General features: G+C 49.1%; 1 protein-coding gene across 1 annotated transcript in view; it reads left to right on the top strand.

Annotated features, from left to right (window-relative positions):
* LOC120852507 (coronin-2B) overlaps nt 1-24,214 on the top strand; it is a 148,964-nt gene that overhangs the window by 110,092 nt on the left and 14,658 nt on the right. Inside the window, exons 3-4 of the mRNA XM_040225783.1 lie at nt 11,988-12,104; nt 23,759-23,908. Coding sequence (XP_040081717.1) covers nt 11,988-12,104; nt 23,759-23,908 — 267 coding nt within the window. The remainder of the gene's footprint in view (nt 1-11,987; nt 12,105-23,758; nt 23,909-24,214) is intronic.

Genomic DNA, 24,214 nt, shown 5'->3' with positions numbered 1-24,214 from the left:
GGACACTGGGGCATGAAGGCAGGACTAGGCTGTGAGGGACTCTCCTCTCGGTGGTCCCCAGCCCCATTATACTTAAGGCCCACGGGGTGAAGCCCACACCCCTTCATGAGGCCAGCGAGTTCCTGAACCGTCTGAACTAGCCCTTCTCTGGTCTTTCTCTCCACTTATCTGGCAGGGACTGGTCCTTCTGTGTCGTAAGCATCCCCCACACTGTCCTTGGCTGTGTGCTATCAATCTTTCGGGCCTTCCACACTTCCTCTGGGAAGCCTTTCTGGATTTCAGAGCCTCAACTACTTGCCCCCCTCCTGCACTCCCACGGCCCCGGCATTTCCCCCACCGAAGCACAGCCCACCCTGCACCTTGTCCAGCTCTTTGTCTGTATCCCCAGGAGACTGTGAACAGCCAGGGCCAGAAATCCACACCCCCACGACCCCTCCTCAAAAACTCCACTCTGTGTAGACTCTTCAGGCACAGTAAGTTTGGAGTTTTCTTATTTTCTTTATGTTTTAGCGTGGGGTTTTATCTTAATAAAAAGGGGCCAGTAATCAGGAAACTACAGGGACTAGTGTGAACACTGAGGTCCCAGGCATCCCTCTCCCCAACACACACACACTCACACTCACTTACACACCCATTGTTACTCAGTTTTTTCCCATTTCAGCCTCAAGGAGTCTCTTATCTCTTCCCCTGGGGTCTGCCGCATGACACAGCCCAGGACTGAGGACAAAGGTGGCCTTAATACCTCTTCCTGCTGGAGCCTGGGAAAACCGGGTTCATCTCCAAGTACTCAAATACGTACCAGGAGAAAGAGAATTCCTTACAGCTCTTCCCCAAACAAACCCTCTACCCACCCTCCCCAGGGAACCCACTCCCACCATTTTCCCCCAGAACATAAGCACGCATGCACACTAGGGATTTTAACTGGAAAAACCAGCAAATCCTTTCCAGCTTGAGAAACACAAAGATAAAAGACCGAGGGGAAATTTCAAAACAGGAAGTCATGAAGTTGGGAGGCTTCCTGAGGTCTCTCCATGAACTTTTGTCTGACAGGGTGACGGCCTTCAGAGCATCACAGCCTTTGTTACACACTCTGCCCTTTGACTGTGAATCTACCCCAAAGCTCAGCCCCAGACCTAGAATTTCTCAAGGTCAGAACAGCAGGATCCAGTATTATCTCCCAGCATGGGAAAGGTTGAGAGATACGTCTGCTCCCTGGACGGTGTTTTCTGGGTGCTGAGGATGGGGAAGGGCGTCTGGGCTGAGGGAACAGCGTGAGCAAAGGCTCAGAGGTGGGAAGCGGGCTGATAGTCACCCGCCCAGCTCAAGTGCTTGTTATGAGCAGGGCACTAAAGGAGGCTCTGAAGGTGGGGGCCAAGGTCACCGGCCTCGGGGTGCTCACAGCCTGGAGGCAGGGCTGAGCCAGGAACCAAAGGTTATTGGGTGGCAGGAGCGTTGGAGTTCGGGGGTGTGGAGAGTCACCCGTGTGGCATGAGCAGTAGGGTTGGCGATTGTATCAAGGCAGGGTCAGGCTGGGACCACAGCAGTTCTGATGTCTCATAAGGAATTTGGCTTTAAAAGTCAAGATAGTAGGGAGAGTAGGGAGCCATTGAAAATTTCAGAGTGGGAGACTTACTGCAGCAGAGCTGTACTCTGGAAAAATTAGGCAACGGTATGTAAGCTGGATCAGAGAGAACTGCAGAGGGCAGACACTAGAGACAAGGGGCAAATCGATGGACCCACTTCAGAAATCCGAGGACAGTCCTGTGAGCTCTAGCACGAACAAAGCCCTTCCCCCAAAATAGTCCCAGAGGACTGCCCAGGGGTCCAGACACCCAGGAGAGACCACCTCTGGGCTAAATGGCCTTCTCTAAAAAGTTGCTGCGAACATGCACATCGATGGCCTACAGGGAGAAATGGACTGACCCATTAGCCTCCAGTGTTCTCCTTAGCAGGCTCTTGTTTATTATACATATTATTTCAGATTAACGGGCTGAAGAGTGCAGGGCCCTGATGTGTGGGACATGAGCCCAGGAAGTTCTGATTGCGATGGAGGGAAGGAAGGCGTGCAGTCGGAGGCCTGGGAAGAAGTGGTGTGGAGAGTAGTTTATATGGGGGGAATGGGCATGTGTAAATGTGTGAGCGTGCGTGCCTGTGTGTGCTCGTGTGTTGGGGACAGCCACTGGCAGATTGGGCACCCCCTGGGGTGCTGGTACCCACACTTTGGACCAGCAGTCCCCAACCTTTTGGGGACCAGGGACCCGTTTCGTGAAAGACAGTTTTTCCACAGACCAGGGCAGAGGAGAATGGTTTGGGGGTGGTGCAAGCACATTACTTATTGTGCACTTAGTTTCTATTATTATAACATGAGCGCCACCTCAGATCATCAGGCTTTAGACACTGGACATTGGGGACCCCTGCTCTGGACCAAGGACACACAATGCTTAGGCCCTGCTGAGAAGGCCATGGTGGTACCCGGAGCTCTGAGGCTGCACAGTCTTGTTCTGGTATCACTGCCACGTGGAGATGACCAGGAGCAAGTTCCCTTGGGTCACCCCTTCCCTGGGCATTAATAATTAGATAATGCAGGTGCAAGCGCTTTGTGAAGTGTCAAGGCTGAGAACTGCAGGCCGAGGCCTCCTTCACACTCAGGAGGCTTGGACACAGGGGCCTGACTCTGCCCAGAGCTTTAGAGGGAAGGACTACATTGCCTAGTTTATAATAACTCTCTCACTAATGTCCACGTCCATCCAGAGAAGGGAAGACAGCGGTAGGCAGCCTACTCGGATAGCCTGGGGCAGCACGTGGAGGAGGGAGTGGGATGACAGAGGCAGAAGGGTGGAGAGCCCAAAACATCTCTCATGCAGAAGCTTGGGGTTCCACTGTGAGCTCACCCATCTCCTGGGTCAGAGTTATCTGTTGCCCTGGGGCTTCTTTTAAATCGTACATCGCCTGATGTGACCAGTTTTCTTCCTATTTGCTTTATCTGGACCTGCACTAAACATGCAATGCTGTTTTTTGACTTCTCACCCCTGGCATCCACACCTAGCAACACCGACAGTCTCTGCTCCTGTGCCAGAAGGAATGGGCTTTGCAGGTACTTCCCTGAGGGCCCCGCAGAATATGGAGTCTTTAGGGTAGTGGCTCACACACTTCACTGCCCAAGGGAATCAGTTGGAAATCTTTAAAATACAGTGATGCCTGGCTCCCCCTTCCCAGACGCTGGGATTAAATTGATACGGGATGCCCACCTGGGCACTGGAATTTTTAAAACTTCCCATGTGATTCTAAAACAAAAGCAAAGTTTGAGAACCACTAGGGCAAGGGAGAGGAAAGACAGCGTTGGGGAAGGGAGGGTCTTCAGGAGCAAGCATAAGGGTTTTCACCACTGAGTTGCCAGTCAGTCCCTTCTGATAACCTTATGAGAAATTCTGAAGGCCTACTTCTGATTTATGACTTCCCCCCCTAATTTACGGATGTGAGAGTTGGACCGTGAAGAAGACTGAGTGCCAAAGAATTGATGCTTTTGAATTGTGGTCCCGGAGAAGACTCTTGAGAGTCTCTCGGGCCACAAGGATATCAAACCAGTCCATCCTAAAGGAAATCAACCCTGAACATTCATTGGAAGGACTGATGCTGAAGCTCCAATACTTTGGTCACCTGATGCAATGAGCTGACTCATTAGAAAAGACCCTGATGCTGGGAAGGATTGAAGGCAAGAGGAGAAGGGGGTGACAGAGGATGAGATGATGGGACGGCTGCACCGACTCAGTGAGTTTGAGCAAGCCCTGGGACGTGGTGAAGGACAGGGAAGCCTGGTGTGCTGCAGTCTATGGGGTCGCAAAGAGTTGGACAGGACTGAGCAACTGAACAACAATCACCACTTATCTATCAAGTGTCTCACCTACATCGTTTTTAAAAATTATTCGTTTATCGTTGGCTGCGCTGGGTCTTCGCGGCTGTGTGCCAGCTTTCTCTAGCTGCAGCGAGCAGGAACTGCTCTTCATTGTGATACACGGGTTTCTCATTGTGGTAGCTTCTCTTGTTGCAGAGCACGGGCTCTAGAGCACAGCTTGAGAGCATGGGCTCCGTATTTGTGGCACATGGGCGTAGTTGACCCCTGGCATGTGTGGTCTTCCTGGACCAGGGATCAAACCCATGTCGCCTGCATTGGCAGGCAGATCCTTAATCCCTGGACCACTGGGGAGGCCCTCACCTACATTCTGAAACAGGAGGGCAGTGTAGCCGAGGTGCCTCAGAGCCAGACAGCACCCAATGCAAATTGCAGCTTCTCATTGCCCAGCTGCATCACCTTCTGCAAATCATTGACCAGAGTGTGGTTTTCTCATCCATAAAATGGATTGTTATAGGGGAGTTGTAGGATTTAATAAATTTAATTTTTTAAAATTTATATTGGTTAACAATGTTGTGCTAGTTTCAGGGGTACAGCAAAGTGATTCAGTGATACGTATACATGCATCTATTCCTTTTCAAATTCTTTTCCCATTTATGTTATTACAGAATATTGAGCAGAGTCCCCTGTGCTATACAGTAGGTCCTTGCTGGAGTTATTAAAACTTTGTAACAAGACTTACATAAAATAATGTATGCAAATTGCTGAGCAGAAGACACTTTGTAAGCACTTGTCAAACGGTCTTTATCGCCATCCTCGTCTTTTTCATTGTTACCTCTAGTGATGCCATCCCCATGACTTGACGCTCATCCATGCCTTCTGTCCTGGTGTGCCAGAAGCTAGGCCCTCTGGTTGCAGGTGTACCTGGCTTCATACAGTAAAATGGGCAGCCAGGAAGAAGCAGAGAGGGATTTGCCCAGGGTCCAGGAATCTGGGAAGCCCGGAGAAGCCAAGGGGCACGTTCAAGTTCATCTGGTTGATGAGGTGGCCTGAGACCGGGCCTAGAAAGCCTGCCTCCTGCTCACTCTTTTCTTTCTGCCTCACTAAGCTGATTCCCCAGGTAAGAAAACATTTTGCTTCTGTGTACAAAATTCAGCTTTGCAACCATGGGAAATTCTAGGAAGCTGAAGCTGCAATGCAGGTTGTTTTGAAAATATCTCAGTCAGTTCACTGGGTTCAAATAAAGCCTGGACTGGGGCCCAGGGTACCCGCCGTTCCCCTGGCAATCTGCTGGGTGAGCCACACCGTCCAGCCTCTCCAAGGGAGAGCCTGGCCTGCCTGCACACATGCACCACACACACACACACACACACACACACACATGCTGAAACATATTTTCAATTAGCTATATAATTTTATTCAATTTCAAGGATCTTATTTTCCCCTAAACTATCTGTGTGGCAATAAGTGAGTAAAGAAACCTGTATGAGCAAACCATATCTATGTTCCACCAAAGCTTCTGAAACATGTAAATCTGGTCAGTAGGAGTCTGCATCTCATTTTCTTAAGACCTGCTTAACTGAAACCAGAGAAGGATAGTTTTCAATCAAATCTATGGTGATCATCTCCCACCTGCCTGGGGTACCAGAAACAAAACACTATGGTGTGTGTGTGTGTTTTAAATGACATTTATATTTTTATTAGAAATTATAAATGTTCATTGCATAAAAATGAGAAAAACTAATATCCAACTAACGAGAGATTGTCGCTATTAACCTTTTGATGCATTTTCTTACAGACTTTTTTTTTTAATAGCTAGGGATCATTTTAGGTATAAACTTGATTCTGACTGTTTCACTTACCATTAGCCCTTGAGCAATTCCCATGTCATTAAATATTTTTTGAAAATATGATTTTAAGTGATTTCATAATATTCCATTATATTGGCATCCTAAAATTCATTTCTGCAATGTACCATTGTTGAGCTTTTAGTTTTGTTCCTTCTTACAAATAACCAGGCAGTGAATGTCTTAGTATGCTTCCCTGTTCATTTCTCTGGGATGCATTCCCAAAGTGGAGTTATTGATCAAAGGCTAAGGAACTTTTAAGTCTTTGAGGGAGTTTCCTGGTGACCTAGTGGTTAGGATGCAGTGTTATCACTGCCACGGCCCAGATTCGATCCCTGGTCTGGAAACTGAGGTCCCACAAGCTTAGTGGCACGGCCAAAATATAAAAAATACATCATACAAATAAAAACAAAAATCTTTGTCCTGCGCTGTGCTTCGTCGCTTAGTCACTCAGTCGTGTCCGACTCTTTGCGACCCCATGGACTGTAGCTCACCAGGCTCCTCTGTTCATGGGGGTTCTCCAGGCAAGAATACTGGAGTGAGTTTCCATGCCCTCCTCCAGAGGATCTTCCCAAGCCAAGGGTCGAAACCAGGTCTCCCGCGTTGCCGGCAGATGCTTTAACCGCTGAGCCACCAGGGAAGCCCAAGACCCTGTCAAATAGATCTGTGGGAAATTTGCCCTGCTTGGCACTCCCCTGCACCCTGTAGAGGCCATGTCCCAGCCCCTCCCAGCTCTGTCTTTCGGCAGCTCAGGAATATTTGAGCTGCAGCCTGATCTCCAGCTCTGGGCTCCTCCTTGAGAAGACTCAGGGTGCACGACCGCTGCCATCTGACATCGAAGGTCTGTCCCGACTGGATTTGTCCTTCAAGGTGGCCAGGACAAGGCCTGCCCTAACAGCCTGAAGATCTCCCCAATGATTATAGACATCGTGTAACAGGCACCCCCTCCCCACCCTATGCAGCAAGATTTCTGTCCCCGTTCTGTTGAGGCTCAAGCTCCTTTTGAGGTTCAAATGACACGTTAGACCCCAGGACCCTGGGGAACCCTCCTGCTGGAACAATTCTGTGAGCTGACCATCTCAACAGTGATTCTAAAGTTATGAAACAGTGAGCAACTTTGACTTCACTCCTCAGAAGCTGTTTGTGCTGTGCTAAGTCGCTTTAGTTGCGTCCCACTCAACCCTATGGACTGTAGCCCACCAGGCTCCTCTGCCCGTGGGACATGCAGGCAAGAAGACTGGAGTAGGTTGCCATGTCCTCCTCCAGGGAATCTTCCTGACCCAGGGATCAAACCCCTGTCTCTTACATCTCGTGCGTTGGCAAGCGGGTTCTTTACCACTAGCGCCAGCAGGGAGAAGCTCTTTACACAACTATTTTCTCAGATATAAGCTGGGGTTGCTATGAGGATTAAATGTGATGGTGTCTGTAAATTAATATGTTTGATTATATTGCTATATTAATAATAGCTATTAGTGTTGCCATGGGCACAACTATGAGACGGCAGTGTTGGGTTGCCGTGAAGAACCAGATCTGCATTTGGTCTCTAGCCACACCTGCATCCAGAAAGTAGAACAGAAAACAGAGGCATTTGAAGGGTCTGAGGAGAGGATTGTTCACATTTGTTACAGATTCAGGAAAACAATTTCAGAACAAGCTTCCTTTAGAACACCTGATACATGCATTTTATTTGTTTGTTCTTTGTCAGGTCTCTAAGAGTAATAATTGTACAGGGGTCATGAAGTCTAATAGTACTGACGCCTATAACACTGCAAGGGCTGTGTCAGCTCATGTTTAAATTTTTGTTTAATTTTTGTGTGTTGTTAAATTTTTAGGAGTTTTCCCTGCCACTTTTTAAGCACGATTATTACAATTTATGCAACTTTCAATTAAATGAATTATGTTAAAAACAGAAGTACTAAATATTAAAAATTTGTTTCTTCCTAATTATTTTACTACTGTCTGGTGTGCTGCGGTCTCTTTTTTCCTAATAAATGCATCTTATTTATTTAATTTATTTCCTGGCTGTGCTGGGTCTTCGTTGCTACACATGGATTTTCTCTAGCTGTGGCGAGCAGGGGCTCCTTTCTAGACGTGGTGCGTGGGCTTCTCACTGCAACAGCTTCCCTTGTTGCAGAGCACGGGCTCTGCATGGACAGGCTTCAGTAGTGGCAGTACACCAGCTTTGGTAATTGCAGCACGCAGGCTCAGTAGCTGTGGCTCCTGGGCTTAGTTGCTCCTTGGCCTGTGGAATCTTCCCGGACCAGGGATCAAACCTGTGTCTTCCTCATTGGCAGGTAGGTTCTTATCCCCTGTCCCCACCAGGGAAGCCTCCTAAGTTACTGTTTTATATAGTAGGGCTCATATATATATATTTTGGCCATGCCGTGCACCTTGTAGTGCTTTTAACTCTACTTCTGGTGGTAGCACCGTGGTAGTTTGAAATAATGGGCATTTGCCACTGAAATTGGCAAATGTTCCAAACCAGGCCTTTCTTTCCTGGAAAATCAGTTGTTAAACGCTTACTAGCACACCAGGCCCTGTCCCCTCGATCTTTACCCTGCTTTGCTACACCCCTCATTTCCTACTCCTTAGCTGCTTCCAATGTTTTGAGCTGTTTCTTTTTGTACTTCTCTTTGTATTTCTTAATGACATGCTTTCTCTTCAATGTCTTGATTTTTTTTAAATCTTGGACACTGTCTATTGACTTCCTATTATGCAAGATGAGGATCTGGCTCTCTAGCAGCTCCATCTCCTGTCTTAACTCTACACACACACATTTTTCCTACCTCTGCCAGCCCAGTATATTATAACACAACTCAGGTTTAAATAAACATACAGGATTTACATTACTGAAAGTGAAAGTGAAGTCTCTCAGTCCTGTCCGACTCTTTGCGACCCCATGGGCAGTAGCCTGCACCAGGCTCCTCCGTCCATGGGATTTTTTAGGCAAGAGTACTGGAGTGGGTTGCCATTTCCTTCTCCAGGGAATCTTCCCAACCCAGGGATCAAACTCAGGTCTCCCACACTGTAGACAGACGCTTTACCATATGAGCCACCAGGGAAGTCCATGTTTAAATAAACATTCAGGATTTACATTAGTACCACAATGTAAATATTGTCCATAATCATCGTCACTATGATTGTATATGCTTTCTTACGCAATTCTTCTCCTGGTGTTAATAATTGTATTTAAAAATTTGCTTGATTTCTGTATATAACTGTGGTTTTCAAACTTTTCTTCTTATCAATGAATCTTGTCTTTCAAACAAAATTTGGGGAATTCCCTAGCAGTCCAGTGGTTTAGGATTCAGTGGTTTCACTGCCGTGGGCCAGAGTTTGATCCCTGGTTGGGGAATTAAGATCCTACAAGGTGCATGGCATGGCCGAAATATATATATATGAGCCCTACTATATAAAACAGGAAAATTCAGAGCTGCCAATTTGAAAAGAGATCCCTCCCACTGAGGATGCTGTATACAGCTGAGCAGGTTCTGCCCTGCAGAACTCTGTGGGTCACCATTTACAAGAACAACAATGTGATTCAGCCATGAAAATCAATGTTAACCATCCCTTTGGGGAAGGCATCCATTTTGAAAAGGAAAGTCCACCTGGAAGGATACGGTCTGTCAGGATGGTGCATGGGTGCGTGCTCAGTTGTGTCTGACTCTTTGCAACCTCGTGGACTAATAACCCACCAGGCTCCTCTGTCCATGAGATTTCCCAGGCAAGAATACTGGAGTGGGTTGCCATTTCCTTCTCCAGGGGCTCTTCCTGACCCAGGGATCGAACCCGCATCTCCAGCATCTTTTGCATTGGCAGGCGGGTTCTTTACTACTGCACCACCTGGGAAGCCCACCCACCCCCCACCCCCTGCAGTGTAGAAACTTGACCTCTCCCCATTCTGATACACTCCAGTGATATGGCTTCACCTGTCGCTCCAGGACATCACCCGCAGGCTGCTGACCAGAAGCTGCTGCTAGCTACTGGCTACCTATTGACTGACTGATTCAGGGCCCCTGAGATCTGCCTGGGTACTGAAAGCTGAATGCAAACAGCTTTACTCAGGGCAGCCTTCAGGATCAGATGTAAGGAGAGAAGGCTCTGGCAGAGAGCACGTGAGCTGTGGAAACAGGTGATGCAGGGCCTGTCAGCCCGTGGACATCAGAGCTGGAGGAGGGGAGTTGGCCAGCAATAAGCAGTGGGGTTCAGCTCGGCTTTGAGGGTCACCCCTGTATGGGAATCCTAGCTTTGCTTTCAGCTGGGTGACCTTGGGCAAGTTGCTTAACATTTCTGGGCATTCATTTCCTCATGCCTAATTCCCAGGGTTTTGTGAGAGTTAAAGAAGCTACTTTGTAACTCTAGTAAATCCTAGGGATCAGTCTCTACTCAGAGTCTCAATTAAAGAAACATAGTCCAACAGCCTAAAAGTAATTGAAAAGGGTATTCCAATTCATATTGTGTCCCTCATAAGATGCAAAAGGGGATCCCATTCTTAACTGAGAGCCATATTCCCCAAATCCTTTTCCTTAAATCTCTAATTTCCCCCAGGATACAGTGTCAGTGAAGTTCTCCCACGTACAATCTCCGAGGCCTTTTTCCTCTCTCTCTTTCTCTGCCTCATCCCTCACCCTCCATACCACTGCCATTGCTGTGTTATTAAAAAAAATCAGACAACCTGGAGATAGACATTCAGACAAGAAGTGGGTGGGGAAGAGGTTACGGCAGGACACACACTCTGAAATAACTCTTGCCCCATCACACTGGTGAACTATAAGGCACGTGTAGCAGGGGCTTGCCTGAAACTGGTTGATTTCCTCCTTATTCAGTTGAGGAACTTAAAGGAGGGTGAGGTTTGACCTGCCTCAGATGCCTCTGATCATCTAACCACTGTTAGCTGATGGGCAGTGACTGGGAAAACCCTTCCTGTTTCCTCCACACACCAAAAATCTCATGTTAAACAACCTGGGGATGGAGACACAGCCTCTGTCTCCAGTTTCTCCTCTCTTCCACCTTTGCAGCCAGTAGGTGTGGAACTACCCCTCACCCCGACTCCCCTTGCCCCGTCTTTTGTGGACTACATCTCCTCTGCAGGATGTCTTTCAAGTCATGTACTGAGCACCTACTGTTTGCCAGACTTGTAAGCTGCTGGAGATTCAGAGACAAGGCAGTCCTCAGTTGCTCATAAACAGACAGAAAGTGAAGTCGCTCAGTCGTGTCTGACTCTTAGCGACCCCGTGGACTGTAGCCTACCAGGCTCCTCCATCCATTGGATTCTCCAGGCAAGAGTACTGGAGTGGGTTGCCATTTAAGCAGACTGCAGGTCTTTGCGATGGTGCCTATAATAGAAGGAAGCACAGAATACAATGAGCTCACCGAGGAGGAGTGCTTAATTCTTTGAAAGAAGACTTCCTGGAGGAGGTGTCATCTAACCTGTATGATAATACCTAGTATCGGGTATGGGGCATTCACTATGATGATAATCTCCACGCTAAGTACTTTGTTAAGCACATTCGCTCATTTAATCTTCACAGCAATACTAATGAGGAACCTCTCTTATGACAGCTGCACTCTCAAGCTTTCCAGCTGATTTTATATCCACGTGTCTGAAAATAAAGTTGCTGAAGCAGTGAAAAAAAGAAAGAAAGGAAATGAGGAAACCGAGGCCTAGAGAAGTTCGTTGACTTTCCAGAGGCCTCTGAGCTCAAAAGCGGCAGAGCTGTGATTCAAACACAGGCCTGTGTGGTTCCAGAGGCGGTGCTTTCAGCCCCAGGGCACCGGGCACACACTGAACAAGCATGCACCACATCTGGGAACAGCACCGTTCACGTCCCAGGCAGATTAACATGTGCGTGTGCCCCGAGATTCAGACCTCTCCCACCAGTTCCTGGAGCGGCAGGAAAGAGCGGCCTCTTGATCCAAACCTGTCCGGGTCAGCTCCCCCTAGAGATGGGGCAGAAGTACAGACATATGGCCCACGAACTGCCAGCGCTGCTGCCCACCAGGCTTTGGTGGTTCAGGTGGATGGTTACATCTTGAGGAAGGGACACCTTTCTCTAAGTTGCACTCAGATGTCGTGTGGACCAGCATGGCCCCACCCACCCTGCTCTGGGACCCTCCCACCACCATTCAGTGTTGGGAGGATGCAGCCACAGAGCAGTCTGGCCCAGCCGGATGCAGGGATCCAGAAACATTAGTGGACCCTCTAGGACCTTCTGGCTCTTCTTTCAGGTCATCCCAGGGCCATCAAACTAATCCCCTCTCTCTTCTCTTTCCCTCTCTCTCCTTGGCAGACGGGCAGGATCGAACCCAACTACCCCAAGGTCTGCGGTCACCAGGGCAATGTGCTGGACATCAAGTGGAACCCCTTCATCGACAACATCATTGCCTCGTGCTCAGAGGACACGTCGGTGAGCAGGAGGGGTGTTCCCCAGAGAGGATGGGTGCACGGGGATGCCTCCCTGCTTCCTCCTGGAGGCCTTCCTCCCTAAATTCCCTCCTTCTCCCTTCTTTGCCCCTCTTCTGTCCTCTTGGTCATCCCTTCAGCTAGCCCTGGGACAGGGAGTGAGGAAGAGGACAGGGAGCCAGTCCATGAACTGTATGGCAGGTCTGCTGCCTTTACCGTGATTCCATTCAGAGGTGTTGACTTTGTAGGTGAGAACAGAACAAAAAGACTAAATCTGTGATTTGGCACTCTATCTGTGATGGCAAAAGGAGAAGGATCAGAAAAGGAATATGGGCAAGGAAGAAGGGAAAAGGGGGAGAAATGAGAAATGGATGCACCATGAGCAAAAGAGACCCTATTCTTGCAGGCTGGGTAGTTTCATCCTCTGTAAGCCATGGTTTTAGGGATGGACACCAGGCTGAGGTTTGTCATGACTTGTCCAAGGACCCACAGTGGTGGCCCAGAATTTGAACACCATGCATCCTACCACTTAATGAGGAGAAAGAAGAAATAGGAGAAGGAAAGTGAGGAGGAGGGAACAGGGAGACAGAGGGAAGGAGAAGAGAGAACAGGTTGGAGGGATGAGATGAGGGAAGAAAGGAGGCAGATAATTTGGAAAGGGGAGATAAAGAATCCAGGGAGAGCAACATGTGAAGCTGCTTTCTGGTCGCCCTTTCCCCAGGCTCTGCTGACTTGCACACGTGGAGGCAGAGTCAGGTGTTGGCGGCAGTGTCTATGTTTCTGGAGAAGGGCCCCAGGCCTTTCCTCAGTTGCCCTTCAGCAATGTCAACACACCAGCCTGGGAGCGAGATGGGATTTCAGAGCCTCAGCTGAGCTGGCGAGGAGGGGCTGCTCTAGCCCCTGGTGTTCCCAGATGAGGGAAGATCAGACCACAAGCATCTCTCTAGTCCTCACTGGCATAGTCTGGGAGCAGGTCGTAGACTTCCAGGATATTGGAGCTAGGAGAAACTTTGGTGCTCCTGTCTCCTGTCTTTCCAGACTGGCCTGAGAGCTCATGGCCTTTTGGTTCTGAATCCCAAGCATCCAGCACAGAGCCTAGTACCTAGTAGATGCTTAGTAGGTTGGTTGGGATGGTTGGTTGGATGGATGGATGAATGGATGGACAAACAGATAGCTAGATGAATGGATCTTTGGATGGATTACTACACTGATGCATAGATCACTGAATGGATGGATAATGGATAGATAGATGAATGGAAGGAAGGAAGGATGACAGGATGAAGGTGAATAGGTAGATGAATAGAAAGATAAATGAATGCATGAGAATGAATATAGTCCATCTAATGAATTATCCAAAGAAAAAGATTCACAGTAAATAGTCCCCACTGGTTAATAAATTAGGGGGTAGGGAGGAGGTCAGCTGGCACAGTGTCTAGTAAAAGGGAGTGTTGTGGAGAGAGAGAATAGAGTAGAATGGGCTTGACCAACTCCTAAAAGTCAAAGCCCTGAGTCAACTCAAGAGGATTCCTGAGAGCAGCAACATCAGGGGCAGGGCACAGCATAAGAAAGGAGGGCAAGAATTTGTGATGGGCACAGTCCATCAGGTTTGGTTACTTTCTGCAGCAAAATGGAGACGGTGACTGGGCAGGAAGGGAGGCTGTGAACGGAGGTCAGGAGCAGAGAGGGAAGGCTTGGGACGCCAGGGTGAGCAGCTGAACTTTGAAGTGAGACTTGTGCTTCTCAAGCCATCTGAACAGGAGCCCCTACATCTGTGTGGCGTGGAGACACTGCATGATCTGGGGTCAGGGAAGGGGCTGGATGGGTCACAGCGGCTTTGTGGAAGAAGTGGAACGGAACCCCAGCCAGCTGGGCGGTGCTGGAATGTGGCTCAACAGAGAGAAAGGGAGTGCCAGGAGCGGGGTATGACTCGCGTACATGTTGAGGGTATAAAGAGAAAGAACATGGGGCTTGGGGCCACAGGGGGAGAGGGGTTGGCCTGGGGCTGCTCACCAGAGAGAAGGGGATTAAGTCTCTAGAACAAAGAGGAACTAAGCTGCCAGTCCAGCCAGCTCATGTCTCTGCCCCTCCCCAGCCTCAGGGCCAGAGGTCTTGGCATTGGAGTCAATATCTCCCCTGCCCCTGCCATGACTGGAAACAAGCCCCTCCTGGAGAAGGGCACACCAAGGGCCCAGGATCACACGGGCTTACGTCCCAGACGGACCTGGAACCCAGGTCTCTTGACTCCCAGCTGGCACCCTGAGCAACTACCCACAGCCCTGGCTTTAGGTGAGGAAACTGAGGCTCAGAGCCTGAAGGGGCTGACAGTTCAGATTCATCTGACACAGTCTCTCCGACTCAGTGAGCTCCCTATGCCAAGCCCATGCAGGGCACTGAGGGCACACAGAGCAGGGCATCCTTGCCTGGGTCCTAGGAGGGGAGCTGGAAAGGCAGAGAACCAGCTGCCCCCAGGGTAGGGTGAGGAGGCTGGTCAACGCTGCCAGCACCGCTCTGATTGACCTTCCCATCTCTGCCATTGCCCCCTCCAGCGTCAGGCACCCTTCAACCCACTCCAGATCACATAACCAACTTACTGCGCCTCAGACACCACACCCAGAACCAAGGTTAAGAGGTCAGTCAGCATATGCACTGTATACCAGGCACTGTGCTACGTGCCAGAGCTGGGGAGGGAACCAGCTCCCAAAGGGACCCAGAGAGACCCTGGCAGGCCCTGCATACCCACTCCCCACCCTCTGCTTGTCTCACAACGTTCAGAGGACACTGAGGGGATCCAGCCAGCCTCAACCCTGCTCCCAGCTCTTTTCCCATATCTCTATCCCTTGAAAAATCTCCAGTGAAGTCCATCCCCCAGGTCTGCCCCCTCCCCCCACCAGTCTCCTCTCCCTTAGGGCATGAGGAGGTCTTCAAGAGTCGAAGCCCCTCTTCTCAGGGATCCAAGAGCATACCAAGCCCTTTCCCAAGGGGCTCCCGTCCTGAGGGAAGGCTGGGGGCTGTAACTCTCCCTGGCATCTGGCAGAATCCAGTTCTTTCCGCCGCTGGGTGATGTCACCTATTGTTGAAGGGCTGTGCTTTTTATAGCTTCTGCTGCAGCTAGGGAGGGCGGCTGGCAGGCGGCAGGGAAGGGCGCTATGGGTTTCCAAGCCTCATGCTCCCAGCCCTTCTCCAGCAGCCACAGAGAGAGGTTTCTGACATCTCAAGGAGAGGAGAGAGCGATCCCAGGAGAGTGGGAGGAGGGGAAGGGAGACGGGCCCCTCTCTTGGGCTCAGCATCTTTCCTTTCCCTCTATTCCACTGCTCTTCCGTCCAGCAGCTGTCTTCACCCAACCCCCCCACCCCAGGAGAGGTGATGCTCCCCACCCCGCCAGGAGCTGGGGGTGGGCTGGGGCAGGATGTCAGCCCTGCTGGAAGCAGCCGGAAGCCACCCACCCCCCTGCCCTCCTACACACACGTATAAACTTGAGAACCAGTACCTCTTGGAGCTGGAAGGGAGCATCGCACTCCTTTTAGAGATGGAAGCACATAGCCCTGAGAGGCCTCACCAATGTGCCTGGCAGCTGCAGAGACTCCACCAATGTGGAAGGGTGGCTCAATCATTAGGCAGCCAGGCTCCCAGATCAGTGATCTTACCAGCTTCTTTAACCTCTCTGGGCCCCGGTTTCCCTGCTGTAAAATGGTTTATCATGTGAGCAAAATGAATCTAGTGTTTCTTGGCTACTAAGAACTTCATAACCATTAATGTGGGCCAAGGCATCTAGATATCCTGTCCCAGTGAGGGCAGGCTGGAGGACTGGGACAGAAAGAGACCCTGACCCTTTTTTTTTCCAAAATTCTTTCCATTATGTATGTCACTTTGTGCTTCTTGAGGCCCCAGTAGGCCTTTCATCATTGGTTTCCCAAAAGGACTAAGCTGAATGCTAAGCCTTAAAATCTAGGAAAGAAATCCCCACCAGGCCCCCCTCTTCCAATTCAGGACTAAAGGGGTGTTTTGCCATCTATCCAGCTCACTACTGGCCAAAGCGAGAACTAGCATGCCTCCCCACGGGTGACTCATTGCTGAAGCTGCTGATGGTCAGAAGGCTTCTGGGCTTCTCAGCTTCTTCTGTTGGTTCATTCATTTAACAAGCGTGTCTTAGGTGTCTATGATGTGCCAGGCACTGTTCCTTGTCCTAGAAATAGGGCAGTGGATTTAAAGACCCACCCTTGAATGGAGGAGTTGACCATCAGTGAGAGGCCTGGAAGGTTGTCTGTGCCCCAGATGGGGTAATTTTTAGATTCTTGGGATCATGGAGTAGCACCTCTTTCTTGGAACAGATGAGCAGAAGGATGGACCACACCCTCTCTAGCTTGCCAGATTCCATCCAGGGAAGAAGGAAGGGATGAGCAGAGATAGGGGTTCAGAAGAGAGAAATAGGGCATTTGGCCTGGTTCAAATCCAGCCTTTGAATCCCAGCTTCTCCCTTCCTAGCTGTGCAACCTGGGCAAGTTTCCTAACCTCTCTGTGGCTCATTTCCTTACCTATGTAAGGACAGTCATTAATAATAACAATAATAATGATGATAAGTAACACATATCCCTTCCTGTGTCCAACCTCATGTTTACCATTTCATTTCATCTGCTGGCAGCCCCTTCATAAGATTCTCAACAGTAGACGCTAAGTCATGCTCTCTTCTGGACCCTCGGTTGGCCTTTCTCACCTCCTTCTCTTTGGAGTGATCTGTTTCCCACATTAGGAACCAGTTATGTGGTCAGAAGATATCAACGTTAAGGCGAACGTGGAGGCTCTACCTCTTGTTTAGGCTAGTGGCGATGACTCCGTTTCTAGTAGCAAACCGAATAGTTGGGAAGAAATAAGGAGGTGGGTGTTCCAAGACCTTCTGGGCAAGACCCTCATGATTTTTTTCTTCTCACTGCAGAAAAGACAAGAGAAGAGTTGCTCTGACTTCAGCTCTAGGCAGGGTACCTGTGGATTTGCTGGATGGAAATCCTGGGCTCGTGGCTGTGTAATGTAGTACAGCTTAATTGGATACTATCGGAAGGCAGAAACTATACCTTATACTTGTCCATTCCTCCCTACACTACACCAAAAAGAATTGTTTTTTAAGTAAATACTAAGGAGTTGGAATCCATATCCTTTCCTAGCTACTTAGGACCACTATGAACTTCCGCTCCTCTGAGCTCCTATACCACAGATGTAGGCAGTAAGTACTATTTGCTGTAGCTATGTAACAAGCAGTTCCCCTAACCAGGGCATTCTGTCACTTAGTAACAGTGTTCTCAGAGGGGCTGAGTAGGCCCTGGGCCTAAGTCACTAGCAACCACAGTCCTCAGGGTATCAGAAAGCAGAGAGATCCAGCCAGACACCTTCATAATCACATAATAATTTTAAAGAGGAAATCTATTTGCATTGCTTAAAATGGAGACAGACTTCTTACCACATTCATTGACTACTCAGGGGGCCACAAAGCACATATGAAAAATAGAAATCACATCTAAAATGTGACCTGTCTAAAATTTGTATATAATCCTTAGTTAATATTAAGCAAGCATTGTTATGGAGAAGGAAATGGCAACCCACTCCAGTATTCTTGTCTGGGAAATCCCATGGACAGAGGAGCCTAGTGGGCTACAGTTCAGGGGGTCGCAAAGAGTTGGACACGACTTAGCCACTAAACAACAAAGCATTGTTAAGTATTACTAATGTATTAGCCATCTGCTTGGTAAGGTATATAGTCTATTTCGTCTTCATAACAACGATAACGGTAGGTGTAATTATTCTTACAGTTGAGAAGACTGCCATTCAGAGAGGTTGAACATTGGCTGAAGTCTCGCAGCCGATAAGGTCAGAGCCTGGGTTGGAATGGAGCTTGTGGGCCACAAAGCTCTCGCATTCTCAGCCACATGCTCCCTCCCCTGTGCGTCAGGACACTTGGTTTTGCAGCTTTATGAACTTTGCCTTTCACCCGCCTTGCCTTAGCCGTGTCTGCTATCAACCCCGCAAGACTGTGAGCTACTGGCTGAGGACTGGCCCCCAGTGTCCAACACGTGACTAGGTATATTTCGTTGGCTTGATTGTAACTGAGTTTAACTAAACAGGGCTCTGACTCAGGGACTTATGAAAGGGACAGTCTCAGACACAGCTGGCTTAGCTGGAGAAAGCGCTTTTGCCACTTCTCCCCTCCCCTTCCTTCCAGAAATCCAATTTGGCAGACTCTACTGGGTTTCCTGTTGAAGTAACCGCTTCCAGAGCAACCTGTGAGCAGATCTACCTACTGCACCCATCCATTCTCTGTTCCCAGCAAATCCCTTGAATGTTTAGGGATTGGAATTCCTTTCCAGCTACTTGGGCCTTTTGTGAACTCCAGCTCCTCCTCTGAGCTCCCATTGCGTGTGCTGCCAGCTGTTAGCTGTTGTGGTGGATCAAACAGAAGTAGTCTCTTTTCCCCAGTGATAGCATTCAGTGGTGTCAAAAGCAGAGAAGTCTGGAAGATTAACGAATACTGTCTCAATATGCAGCAAGGCTTCCCTTGCGGCTCAGCTGGTAAAGAATCCGCCTGTAAAGCCCGGACTGGGAAGATCCCCTGAAGAAGGGAAAGGCTACCCATTCCAGTATTCTGGCCTGGAGAATTCCATGGACTGTGTAGTCCATGGAGTCACAAAGAGTCGGACACAACTGAGCGACTTTTATTTTACTTTATGCAGCAGAAGAAACTGGACCCCAGGAAGCAAAGTAGCTAGAATCAAATGGGGTTTTAAGGCAAGATTCCCCTTTCCTTCCCTGTGGGGCATGTTCCATCTGAGACCCAATTCTAGCAGTTATTGGTGAAAACAATTCTTGGCTTCCTCCGCTGTAGCCCTTCGTTCCTCTGGACTTGGAGCCAGTCCAGCGGCTGTGCCTGGGCATATACACCACCTGCCCCCCACCCTCCCCTTGGCTTAGCCCCTTCATTACCAGGCAGAGCTGTCACACCAACAAACCAACCTGTGTGGGCGGCTAGAAAGCCTCAGACTCACAAGGACCCTGAAGTCCAGATTCATTCAACCCTAACCTCTGAAAGGTGTGTATCTCTCAATTTATCATCTGGATGAGGAGCCTGAGCCTCAGAGAGGTTAACTGGCTTATCTAAGGTCATCTAGTTGGGCCCTGGATTACAGCCTGAGTGGACCCACTCTTCACAGCTTCCCTGGTGTCTCTACTTTACCCTGCCCGTGATGTGACCCAGTGATGCCTCAGTTAGCTGGATCCTCAAGAATCAGGCTGTTCTGGAAAAAGCGTTTCTTCTGAGACTCAGCCCAAGCAGGGCTGCTCAGGTCCAGCCTCTGGCTTCCTCTGTCACCCGCTGGCCTGCTCCACACCAGCCAGGCTGACCCACCCCTAATTGTCCACCCACTGTGCCTGCACCCACTCACAGGAGTTGTTTTTCTGTCTCCTCATCTTTCCCCACATTCCCAACATGTCTTTTCAGATGTAGGTCAACATCCCTTCTAACCCTGCACCTCGTGGATCTTCCCATCACCCTCCAGACTGGATTCAGGCTCCCGCATCCCTGTGCTCCCATGGGCTGTCTGCCCTGACCCACTGTGTGCCAATCAAGCTCAGGCATGGGATGACCTCAGCATCCATCCCATTGGTACCCAGGGCTTGGCTCATAAAAGGTGTATGTGGAATGAGTGAGGCCTAATTTTCTGTTTCAAAGATTTTCTTAAAGGCCAGATTTTCTCTCCTGTCTCAGTGTGTGTGCACTGAATGCTGTGTGTTCCTGTGTGTCTGTGCTTCTCTGCTGTCCTCAAGATACAGTATGAGGTGTCCGTGGACAAGATCTTTTGTCCCCATACACCTCCCCGTTGGCCTATCTTCCTGCCCCTTAAAGTCATCCCCTTGACTCTGAAAGCATCTCAAGCTTCCTGTCAAGTGCAAACAAGGGTAGTCTATCAACATGGAAAAAGATGCCCAGTGTTGCTAAGAATCAAAGACCTGCAAATCCAGCAGCAGGGAGATGGCATTCTTGAAAGTGAAAGTTGCTCAGTCCTGTCTGACTCTTTGTGGGGTCATGGTCTATATAGTCCATGGGATTCTCCAGGTAAGAATACTGGAGTGGGTAGCCATTCCCTTCTCCAGGGGATCTTCCCAACCCACGGATTGAACCCAGGTCTCCCACATTGCAGGCAGATTCTTCACCAGCTGAGCTACCAGGAAGCCCTTCTTGATCCAAGGACAAAAACCTGTGGGCTTTTGAATGTCTTTTTTTCTCGATACTGCGTGGGGGCTGCTCTCTAGTTACCGCGCACCGTGGGCTCCTCGTGGCCGTGGCTTCTGCAGTGGCGCGTGGACTCTAGGGTGCACGGGCCCCATGGTTGTGGTGGGCAGATTTAGTTGCCCTGTGGCATGTGGAATCTTCCCAGACTAGGGATTGAACCCGTATCCCTTCCATTGGCAGGCAGATTCTTTACCACTGGACCACCAGGGAAGTCCCCAAAACCTATTTTTGAAGGTACAGTTTTAGAGATATAGGTAAAGAAACACAGACTCTGCTGGTGAAACCGGAGACAGCTTTGAAGGACAATTTTACAGGGACTAAAAAAGTGAAACACTGCTAGGCATGTGTCTTACAGGAATACTCCTGGCCGTGCCCAAACTTGCATGTCAGGCCTCATCATCACAGAATGAATTGCAACAGTGAGAAAAGTGGGCAGAGCCCAGGTGTCCATTCACAGAAGTTGATTAAATCCATCATGGCACGGCCACAAAGCAGCTGTCTTTCTGGCCACTTAAAAAGCTAAGGCAGGGCCACGTGTAGTGGTGTGGAAAGATGCCCACCAGCTCTCGTTACATGAGAGAAGCAAGTCGCTGAAGTGTATGGATCATAGCATCCCTTTGGATAAAAAAGAAAGAAAGGGGAGGGTATTGAATGTGTGGTGTGTGTGTGTAACACAAGCATTTTTTAGTCTCCACTCTTCAACAGTCACCTTCCCCTGGGACGCTGGAGGACAAGATAAGAATGTGTGTCTTTTTTTTTTTTTTTTGGCTCTGCCAGGTCTTAGTTGCAGCACCTGAACTCCCGGCTGCTGCATGTGGTATCTAGTTCCTTGACCAGGGATTGAACCCTGCACTGGGAGCACAGTCTGAGCCACTGGACCACCAGGGAAGCCCCAAGAAGGCATGTCTTACTGACGACTACTGAGTCATCTACCTTGGTCCCCACTCCACCCTCTCTGCCACTTCTATGTGAGACCTCATCTCGTAAGGCCTTTGCACAGGGCGGTCAGGGAAAGACCAGGGAGCACACTGGGGCCCCTTTCTGTCACCTCCCTCCCCCCAGCTACCACCAGCATGCTGGGCTGTGTGGAGTGTTGGGCTTTCCTAGAGAGCTGGGACAACCATAGGAGATTATAATGTTGAGAATGGAAAAACATCAAACTGTCCCCTAATTATAAACTTTTTCTCAAATATGTTTTTTGAAGCCGAGAATGGTGCTCCCAAGAGTAACCATAAATCCCTGGCTAGACCTGGAGCCTCCTGTGGCTGGTATGTTCAGAGCTGGGTCTTCAGGGGAACACATGTGTGGGAAATACTCATTTCTATACTCTGAGGATAAAAGGCCAAGAAAGGAAACCACATCAAGGGAATTCCCTTAGGGACACCCCCAGTTGCCAGCCTTGCTCCCCTGTCTTTGGGATTGCCTTTGACTTTCTTTAGTATACTTCCCTTATTTGTTCTGAGCCATCATGATTATCTTTGGCTAATATTGCATATTGCTATGACATATTAAATTATTTCCCTAATGGTGGTCACTTAGAGTGTTTCTGAATTTTCTACATTGAAGTGAACATCCTCATGCATGGAGATTTTTGCTTATATTGAAATTTAAGAGCGAAATTACTAGGTCAAAGAATATAATACAGATATCTTTATAGTTCCTACTAAAGGCAGAACCGGAGAAGGCAATGGCAACCCATTCCAGTACACTTGCCTGGAAAATCCCATGTACGGAGGAGCCTGGTGGGCTCCAGTCCATGGGGTCTCGAAGAGTCAGACACGAGTGAGCGACTTCACTTTCACTTTTCACTTTCATGCATTGCAGAAGGAAATGGCAACCCACTCCAGTGTTCTTGCCTGGAGAATCCCAGGGACGGGGGAGCCTGGTGGGCTGCCGCCTCTGGGGTCACACAGAGTCGGACACGACTGAAGCGACTTAGCAGCAGCAGCAAAGGGGGAACAATCTACTAACGATTGCCAAATTGTTTCCAAAACAGAGTTACTCTGATTTGTAATACTACCATCACCAACTGAATCCATAAGCTCCAGTATAATCTTATCAACACTGTTTCTTTCAGTTGGCTGTTTTATTAATAGAAGATTATAAATGGTATCTCAAAGCTGTTTTCCCTGTTTTTCTCCTTTCTAGGAAGTGTGGAGTTCAGATTTTCAAAATATTTGTTATAAAGGTGTCCTAAGCTGTAATCACATGTGCTTTTTCCTCTCCACTCAGTTAGATCATAATAAATAGTATTAATGATGATGATGATGATAATTATAACAAGAACTATAATCCCATAGGTCTTTAGAGCATTTTATACTTTACAAGTTTTTACAATCAGTAGCTTATTTTATTCTGCCAGTAGGCAAGGCAAGGTAAAAACTGCACCCCCACCCCACATTTATAGTTGAAACTGTTCAAAGTATGTTTGGCTTGAGAAACAGAAGCCTACCAACATTAACATAATAATCAAGGGGTAATTCAAAGATCAAACTTCCCTGGTAGCACAGTGGTAAAGAATCTACCTGCCAATGCAGGAGACGCGGGTTCAATCCTTGGGATAGGAAGATCCCCTGGAGAATGAGATGGTGACCCACTGTACTATTCTTGCCTGGGAAATCTCATGGACAGAGGAGCCTGGCAGGCTACAGTCCATGGGGTCCCAAAAGAGTCAGACATGATTTAGCAACTGAGCATGCATGCGTGCAATTCAAAGATGACAGAGAAATTGCTCAGTTTCTCTCTCTCAGGTCACATGGTCACTCCTCTCTCTAAATTCCACCTTCTTTCTTCCCATTTGTTTATTAGCATCCACAAGACTACATCCAGGCTCAACATGCTTTCAGCTCAGCATCCAGCACCTCACCCTTCTCTCCCCCTTAGTTCATCATCTTCAGGAGAGGCCCTGGGCCTCCCAGCCTCCCAGATGGGTTTCTCTCTGCTCAAGTGTCCATTCTGGGTGGGGGACAGAGTGAAGGACAGGCCATGTGGTACAAACAGAAGTGCTGAGGCTGAAGGCATTCATAGAGGGGCGTGGGAAGGGAAACAGAGATAGGCTTTGAACACAGCACTTGTTAAAAGTTGCTCAATGTGTGGTCCTCTGGGCCTGGCTAGACAGAAACAATAACAAACATGCCAGGGATAGTAGTTGCCAAGGTCTGCAGAGACTTCTTAGAGAAGATCCTCCCAAAGGCACAGAGAAGATGGTCTCTTTTCTCTCTAATCACCCTTTGCAACCTTCCCCCACCCCCCAGCCTCCACCAGGCTCTGCCCACTGCCCTGGCCAGGAGGTGTCTTACTAGGCAGATCTGGCGTCCAAGGAAGGGGCAGCAGGGGCTTCTCCTGGCCCTGCGCCCACCAGCCTTGGCCCTCCGTCGGCTCTGCAGGTGCGGATCTGGGAGATCCCCGAGGGCGGGCTGAAGCGGAACATGACGGAGGCTCTCCTGGAGCTGCACGGGCACAGCCGGCGTGTGGGACTGGTCGAGTGGCACCCCACCACCAACAACATCCTCTTCAGTGCTGGCTACGACTACAAGGTGGGCAGCCCGTGGGCACGGTGGCCAGAGCCAGCTCAGCAGGGAGGCAGAGGGAGAGAGAAGGCATCTTTAGGGGGCTGTAGGGAGCACTGTTACTTTCCCAAGCCTGTTGGCCAATGTCACATCCATTCAGTCACTCATTCATTCGCTCATTTGACATGCACACAGGCGAGCATTTTCTGTGTGCCCATCGTTTCTGCGGTCCACAGAAGCTGGAGGCATCTTTACTGCCTTCTCCAGGCCTGATGTACCAGAGAAGCATTCCCTCTCCATACCTGAAACTAACACAACACTGGAACGCAACTA

This window comes from Oryx dammah, unplaced genomic scaffold (genome assembly GCF_014754425.2).
Source record: "Oryx dammah isolate SB20612 unplaced genomic scaffold, SCBI_Odam_1.1 HiC_scaffold_26, whole genome shotgun sequence".
NCBI classification, from domain to species: Eukaryota; Metazoa; Chordata; class Mammalia; order Artiodactyla; family Bovidae; genus Oryx; species Oryx dammah.
This window is presented reverse-complemented; position numbering and strand designations above follow the sequence as displayed.